Below are 9,011 nucleotides of genomic sequence, written 5' to 3'. Positions count from 1 at the left end.
AACTGACATTCAAAGTCATCGCATATGTCTAACATTCAAAGTTGTTGCATTGAACTGTCATTCAAGGTTATCGCATCCTTTTAGATGTGACAACCTTTGTTAATCACATCATTGTGATGTGAAAAATTTCCTTATCGCATCCCTTTGATGCGACAAACAAGGTTATCGCATCCTTATGATGCGACAACCTTGATGTGTCATGCGACATCTTTCCTTTGTCATGCGATAAGTTTCACACTTAGGTTTTTTTCTCTTCGAAAAATTTCCCGAAATTGTTTTCAAATCTATTCGTGTCTGGGGTTTTATGCTAACTTGTCTACATTGCAGATGGCTAACGACAATGCAAATATGTCCGAAGAAGAAAACCCGATGCCTTCCATCTGCTCTTCGGTACCATCTGTAACCACAACCAACCCCGACGACGAATTGATCATCAAAGTCGATTACCTCAAGATCCAACCAGACAACCATGCTCTAGACTACTCGATGAGGTGTGATCATCGGATCATCCTCGAGATCCTCAAAGACCATCCCCTAAACACAACCCTCACCACAACTGCCCACACCCCTATGATCTACCTTCAACAATTTTGGAAGACCTTAAAGTACCATCCAGAAGCTGAACACCACCAGTTTACAGCAACATTGACCATTTTGAGACAACGCTGACACTTAGGCAGCTAAGACGCGTCTTAGGACTTCCAGACAAGACCTCGCAACTGGGAAAAGAGGACTTCGATGACTTTGCCTCGGATCAACAAATCTGCACTGTTATGGTACATGCTCTTTAAGATTATCAACCGCTGCATGACTGCCAAGCACAATGGGATGGACAAGTGCAGTATCTCTGTCTTGCGGATGTTCCATGGGATTGCCTTCAACATGCACTACTGTTACGAGAATTATATAAAATAAATCTCTCAGACTGCTAACAAATGGAGACTAGTGCAAGTATACACTCATTAATCCACTATCGTCTTTTACAAGTATAAAAGTGGTAAAAATACCGAATATCGTCCATGAAGAAAAAGAAATAAAAGTTCTTTTTAATAGTATAAATAAAGATATGATTTCAGATGGTGAATTCGAAAAAATATTTGTGGTGAGTTGGTTAAACACTACTGTTGTGAACAAGTGATAAAAGAAAGCTTAGGGTGTAGGGATTTTTTAAGATATTAAACCGATTTTTAAGTAGACAGCATGCTACAACATKGTTCTATAGCATGCTTTATAAATAACTTGTCTTTACAACTAATAGCTTCTTTAAGGTACTCTCTCGAGATGTAGAAATGGCACATAGTCATAGTTCAAGCCTTCATATCTCTATGCAAGGCTGGAGTCTCGACATTGGCTCAAACTATTTCTTTTATAAGCTAAATGGAGTGAAAATGAGTCTCCTCAATTCTAAGTAGCTCTCTCGAGCCTACTTCCATATCATTCAAGTTGACGTGTGCTTGTTGGTTTATCTCTAAATCCAACACATTTTAAACAAGTGATCAACTTGTCCATGGATGATGTTTTTGCAATAAAAACTTGAATGACGTAGTTGTGAAGATTTATAATATATATTTCTTCAAACGAAATCGGTTTTTCTCTTAACATCACCCAACACCCAAGCTATATTTTTAGCCTAACATACTTGAAAAATTAATTGCGTAAATAATAAAGCATAAGAAAGGAAAAGAAAGTAGAAAAAATAAATGCTAAGTGGAATTATAAAAGCGACTAACGATATTTGAAATAGAAAAGCTAATTGCATAAATAATAATAAAGCATGATAAGTAGAACACAAGAGAAGAAAAGAAAGAAGAAGAAATAAATGTAAAGAGGGATTATAAAAGAGGCTTAAAATACTTTAACTAATAATATTCATTGCATAAATAATAAAGAATAATAAGGAGAACATAAGAGAAGAAAAGATAATAAAAGAAATAAATGTAAAGAGGAAAGATAAAAGAAGACTTAAATGTAAAAGAAATACTTCAAAAGTTACTTGCAAAAGTTCTTACTTTCCAAATGACTTCCTTACTTGACTCCCTTTTACAATGTCAAGCCTCCCCCCTTTATATAGTGGAAGAAGGGAGGGCAAGGACCAAAGGATAAAGGGTTTACCCAACTTTTTTACATTGTCCAATGGGTAAAGCCATGCTACCTAGATAACAACAAAAATCAGATCTTAGATTTGTACTATGAGATCTTAAAATCTGCAGGAGATGGACTGTCAAAAAGGGGGGATTTGACCTCAAAAGATTGTCGTACTATTCTCAAAAGTGCACCTGGATCGTCCTGCAGCACATGTTGTAGCATGCTTCAATCAAATACCTATCAACATGGCTTTTTTTTTCCAAAAATCAGCACACATCCAAGAAGTAAACATGTTTATCAAATCAATTTAGCTCCGATATAAAAAGATAGAAAAACAAAACAAAAAGAATCAATTTGTGGACTTTTGGGAAAATAAAATGGGTAAATAAAGTAAAGAAAACGTGTAAAAGTATCAAATAAATTGATACTTATCACACCCCCAAACTAGAATTGTTGTTTGTCCCCAAACAACATAAAAAGACAAATAAAAGACTCAAATTAGATGGAAAAAAATGAGCATCGACACTTACGACTACCATTTTCTTGTTATAAATAGCTTTTCATAAATTAAAGTGGAAGTTTTTTTGTACTCATCACATTTATATACCATATGCTAGCCTCAGTTTTCCTTCATCTGATATTTAAACATTGTCATTTGTTAGGATCAAAAGGACTTTTTGTGTTTCTCTCTTTGGCTTTTTCTCTCTCACATAACTTTGCCTTTTTCTTGAATAAGCATTTATTTATTTTGCTTTTTGTAGCTATTTTCTTTTTGCATTTTTGCAGTTTTGCTTTTTTTTTTTTTTTGCTTTTTGGCTTTATAATGCTTTTCTCTCTCTCTCTTTTTGAAAGAGCTTTGCTCTTTTTGACAAAATTCCCCCCCAACTTAGATATAACAATGTCCCCATTGTGATGTATATATGTGGCTTAGTGGGGTACAAGAGGGGTGTAAGGGCTTTTCTCAGTTATGGAGAAGAGATGGCCTAGATCATATCCTATGTAGTGACAATTGAAATCAAGTTGCGTCCCGAAAAAGAGTTGGCTAGTTCTAGTATTGCAATGTAAATTAGCACTCAAACTCACATCACTTTTAAGTTACTCAAGCTATAAACACAAGTCAGTGGTAGTGAAGTTTAGGCCATAAATTTCCATCTTAAAAAAAATCTAACACTAAAAAGACCGACACAGACAGTTTCCAGACTCATGGAAAAGGGAAAAAATATAAAGGAAAAAAGTAAATTGGAGCTAAAAGGAAGATAGATAAACCTGTCTACTTAGGTGGAGTAGGTGCCATCAATGGGTCTTCGGTGCTCCAGGACATCTCGACAATCATCTTCTTCAAATTGGCCATGAGTCGTGCATATCTTGCTTCCATCTTTGCAAAAAGCTTCTCTTCATGTGCCTTTAAAGCTTTCTCCACAGTGGTTTGGTGTGTTTGAGTGGTCTTATCCAAGGTAGTCTCTAAGGCGGTGACCTTTTCCTTCAATCTCTGGACCTCAAGCATCAAGTCATTGTCTGTGTAGCTGCTGTCCGAGACAATAAAGGGTTGTCCGGGATCACTTCTTGGGGTCTTGCGGATTTTGTCGACCGTCTTGCACTCAATGGGTAGTGTATTAGTGGTTAGAGCATCACCAGGTGGTACCGATACTTTGGCCTTCTTCATCAATCCATGTATCAAAGCCGGGAAGTAGAGTCAGTCGATGAGTTTTCATGTGTAACCTTGAATGGCATTAGAAATGACTGCCCCTACATCAACCGCATTTCCTGGAAGAATACAATAAAGTAAGATCATGCGGTCTAATGAGGTACTTGAGTCATGTGTGGTTGGGTAAAAAGAGTATCACAAAAGTGGTTCCAAACAGCCTCATTCTTTTTCAACAAATTGGTTTGGAATTTAAGCGGACTGCACTTTTGGGGTGACTTCCAAGTGGCTCCTTCTGCCACGACAGTAAGCACCATCTTCAACTCTTCGTCAGTGTGATCATGTAACAACCTGCGATACTCACAAACTGGAGGTGCACTCAAATCATAGAAATTATTGATAGCATGTGAAGAGTAAGAGATCTTTTTACCCTAATATGAACCGAGGTAGTGCGGGTAGATGAAACTAAGGCATAGAACTCTTGGACCCATTTGTGGAAGTAAGGCTCTCTCACAGCAGCGAAAGCCTCCCATCCCCTTTGGATGACAATGTCATTGATAAATGGATAGGTCTCAAGACAACTCTTATCAAACCCTCTCTCTCCTAATCCCAAAAAAGTCTTGAACTTTTGAAAATTTCTAGGCTTTTGTCTACTCTCACTATAGCTGTCCAATCATCTAGTGCGGGTACTCTTTTTGGGCGGGCTTGGTTCTACATGATGTCTTTTGGATCTCCTAAGTTGGGACAATGGGATGTCCTCATCAGGAGTCCACAGCCCGTCTCCTTTTTGTTTAGGTAGACCTTTGGGAACATATGCCCCTACATCAATGGCATCTCCTTCCTCTTTAGTCATACGCTTAGTGACATGACACTCCGTTGATCTAGTGGCTGGACGACGGGCTTTTGGTTTTGGTTTAGTGGGAATAGAGGGGGTGGTGCTGTAGTAGTGGGAGGGGATGTTTGGGTAGGTATATCAGTATGGCTAGTGGCTTGTTGGGTCAAAACAGTAGGTAGAGGGGCTGTTTGGGTAGGAATAGTGGGTAAAGGGGATGTTTGGTTTAATACAACAGGTAGAGAGGTTGGTTGAGTTGAAACAGTAGGTGCAGGGACTGTTTGGGTAGGAAGAACAATGGGCGTGGTGGCTGGTTGGGTTAAGGCAGCAGATAGAGGGGATGTTTGGGTTAAGGATACTGATTGTTGGATACGTCTAATGGTTCTAAAAGGTGTGGGACAAGGTAAGATTGATCTGAGCAACCATGGGGGTAAATTGGCTAGATTTGGTGAGGTGGACGTGGCTGGTTGTGAAGTGGGAGGAATGGATGATTGGGAAGGGTGTAAGAACCCTGGTGGTGACTCAATAGATGTGGCATGGGTTTTTCCACTCTCTTTCCAATAGCTCAAAAGCAAAGGTGTCTTGCAATAGGGTGATCTCACTTTCCTCTCCATGTTTTATCTCCTCAACAACTTCAGTCTTGCTTAAGTCTAACATAGATTTAACTCCTTCTTTGTGGCACAAGGACTCAATGACACTCAAGTTAGAACACTCATCTTTTTCATCAGGGTATTTCATGGATTTGAAAACATTAAAAGTGACATCCTGATCATTCACTCTCATAGTCAATTCTCCTTTCTGAACATCAATCAAAGTCCTACCGGTTGCTAAGAATGGTCTTCCTAGGATGATTGGAATCTCTTTATCAGCCTCAAAATCAAGAATGATGAAGTCAGCGGGAAAAATGAATTTATCCACTTGGACTAGTACATCCTCAATTTTTCCTTTTGGGTGAGCTATGGATTTTTCTACTAACTGAAGGGTAACTGTGGTTGGTCTAGCCTCACCTATGCCTAAGGTATTGAATACTGACAAGGGCATGAGGTTAATGTTGGCACCTAAATCACATAAATCCTTTCCAAATTTTTTCTCACCTATTGAACAGGGAATTGTGAAACTCCCGGGATCTTTGAGTTTAGAGGGAATTTTATTTGAAAGGAGGGCGATACAACCTTCTGTTAGAACCACAGTCTCAAATTCGTTCAGTTTCTTCTTCTTGCTCAAAATGTCCTTGAGGAATTTTGCATAACTTGAAATTTGTTCAATAGCTTCAACCAATGGGATGTTGATATGTAGCTGTTTGAACACGTCAAGAAACTTTTTGAATTGCAACTCCTCTTTCTGATTCCTCAACCTTTGTGGAAAAGGTATATAAGGAGGAACAGGGGCTATGACTGGTTTCTTAGAAGATTGACTAGGGGGTGCATGGATGATGATAGGTTTGTTATAAGGGACTGGTGACTCAACATTCTTGTTACTTTCAGAAGAAGATGTTCCAATATCATTCTGAAATGACACCTTCTGTAACAACCCTTGTAAACCCATATACACATAATTCACATCATCATACTCATAATACTAAAAACAGTATTATTACAAAACATGGACTAACAAAATGTATCTATAATACATATATGAACAATCAATTATCATCATTTAAACTTTTCCTTTGCCCTTATCTTGCAAAGTACGCTGACCTGCAAAACAGGTTAATCCAACAACTGAGCGTTAGACCAAAAGGTCTAGTGAGTGTATAAATCTCATACAAACAATATACGTTCCAAACAATCAGTTTAGAATCAAACCTGTTCTAAAACATAAGCATATTTATGTTTCTCGCGGTTACACCGCTAATACATCTCTCTCGCGGTTACATCGCCATTACATCTCTCTCGCGGTTACACCGCCATTTCATCTATCTCGCGGTTACACCGCCATTTCGTCTCTCTCGCGGTTACACTGCCATTACATCTCTCTCGCGGTTACACCGCCATTTCATCTCTCTTGCGGTTACACCGCCATTTCATCTCTCAAAAATATTTCAAAAACTTTCTATCTCTTTATCCGGACTTGAAGTCCGGTCAATCATGTCCGGATAACAAGTCTGGTCAACTTTAACACTTGAAATTGAGTTAACATCTTTGTCCGGATAACAAGGCCGGACAGTACATCACTTACAAAATTAACCGGTTTAAAGTAAACCGGACAATACACCGCAAAACCCTTGACCGGTTTAAAGTAAACCGGACGATACACCGCACAACCCTTGACCGGTTTAAACAATATCCGGTCACCCCTTGACCGGTTTAGGGAAGACTCCGGACAAGGCATGAGCGGTTTATTATCCGGATATCAATCCGGACACCACTTGAACGGTTTAAGCAAGAATTCACATAATATGAAGCCGAATTCATAATAACCAATTCCAAATGCTTTACAAATTATATGTAAATAATTCATATTCAAAGCTCTAATACACTCACCTTTAGAAATCGAGAATCAAAGCCTTTGAAATCCTCTTTTTCCTGTGCAATCCTTCTGATTCTTCAGAGAATAACTTTCTAAATATAGTAAGAGTCTACCTTCTCTTCTCAAACAAAATCTATATATACTACTTCAAAATGGTGGGCGGCTTTCTAGCCGACCTCCCCTTTCTCATTTAAAATAAAAAAAAAACTTTAAATTACCACATATATATATATATATTACACATATACATACATAACCGCACATATATATATATATATATAACAACCAGAATATTACAATATTCCCTCCTTAAAAGAATTCCGTCTCGGAATTCCATTGAGTAAACAGATAAGGATATTTCATCCTCATTTCCGATTATGATTCCCAGGTGGCGTCTGGTCCCTTATGATAACGCCATTGAACTTTTACTAACCCAATCTCTTTGTTTCGTAACTTCTTTACTTTGTAATCAGTAATCTGTTCAGGGGTTTCTTCAAAACATAATCTCTCATCTACCTTAATCTCAGGTAATGGTACTGCCACATCTGGACTTATTAGACACTTCCTCAAATTTGACACATGAAACGTGTCATGAATTCCACTTAATTCCAAAGGAAGTTCTAACTTGTAAGCCACTTCCCCAACTCTTCCAATAATAGAAAATGGTCCAACATATCTTGGACTTAAGTTCCCTCTTTTTCCAAAACGTACCATTCCTTTCCAAGGTGATACTTTCAACATTACTTTATCACCTATTTGAAACTCAATCGGCTTCCGACGTTTATTTGCATAACTTCTTTGTCTATCTTGTGCAGCTTTCATTTGTTCCCGTATTACTCCAATTTTATCTGCAGTTTGCTGAACTAACTCAGGCCCAGCTAACTGTTTTTCACCTATTTCATTCCAGCACAATGGAGTTCTACATTTTCGCCYATACAGAACCTCAAAAGGTGCTGCCTGAATACTTGAGTGGTAGCTATTGTTGTATGCAAATTCAACCAAAGCCAAATGACTATCCCACGACCCTCCAAAATCAATGATACAAGATCTTAACATATCTTCTAAAGTTTGGATAGTGCGCTCACTCTGTCCATCAATCTGAGGATGATAAGCTGTACTTAGCTTAATTTGTGAACCCATTTCTCTCTGAAAGCTCTTCCAAAACATAGAAGTGAAACGACTATCTCTATCAGAAATAATTGATAAAGGAACACCATGTCGAGTYACTATCKCATCAATGTATAACTTTGCCAATCTCTCCATCGAATATGACTCTTTCATAGGTAAGAAGTGTGCAGACTTAGACAACCGATCTACGATCACCCATATTACATCATACCCTTTCGATGTTCTYGGCAATTTGGTTATGAAATCCATAGTAATATGATCCCACTTCCAAACCGGAATTTCTAAAGATTGCAACTTACCATAGGGACGCTGATGTTCAATCTTTACTTGAAGACATGTCAGGCATTGTTCAACATGATTAGCAATATCTTTCTTCATACCTGGCCACCAATAATGTTGCTTCAAATCCCGATACATTTTATTTGTGTCTGGATGTATTGCAAAACGTGATTTATGAGCCTCATTCAAAATACGCTTTCTGAGATCACCATAGCATGGTACCCAAATTCTATTCTGGAATTTCCAAACTTCTCTGTCATCTCTCACCAAATCAGATATTAGTCCACCCAATCTTTCCTGTTTGATCTTATCCTCCTTCATTGCCTTATGTTGAAATTCTCGTAACTTTTCTTGAATACTGGGTAATAACTCAACTCGTAAAGCTGTAGCTTTGATAGTTCCACTTTTCTCTTGTCGACTTAACGCATCAGCTACTACATTTGCCTTTCCTGGATGATACAAAATTTCACAATCATAATCACTTACCAATTCCAACCATCTTCTCTGACGCATATTCAAATCTTCCTGATGGAACAGATGTTGCAAGCTCTTATGATCTGTGAAGATTTGGCACTT

At 38.1% G+C, this 9,011-nt stretch overlaps 1 protein-coding gene across 1 annotated transcript; it reads right to left on the bottom strand.

Moving 5' to 3' along the window:
* Positions 1-5,081: 5,081 nt before the first annotated feature.
* Positions 5,082-6,104, bottom strand: LOC112526391. The gene has a single exon (XM_025136678.1). It carries the CDS (start codon positions 6,102-6,104, stop codon positions 5,082-5,084), a length of 1,023 nt encoding a protein of 340 aa, XP_024992446.1.
* Between the last annotated feature and the right edge of the window lie 2,907 nt (positions 6,105-9,011).

Source organism: Cynara cardunculus, assembly GCF_001531365.2.
Source record: "Cynara cardunculus var. scolymus isolate 2C chromosome LG 14, CcrdV1, whole genome shotgun sequence".
NCBI classification, from domain to species: Eukaryota; Viridiplantae; Streptophyta; class Magnoliopsida; order Asterales; family Asteraceae; genus Cynara; species Cynara cardunculus.
This window is presented reverse-complemented; position numbering and strand designations above follow the sequence as displayed.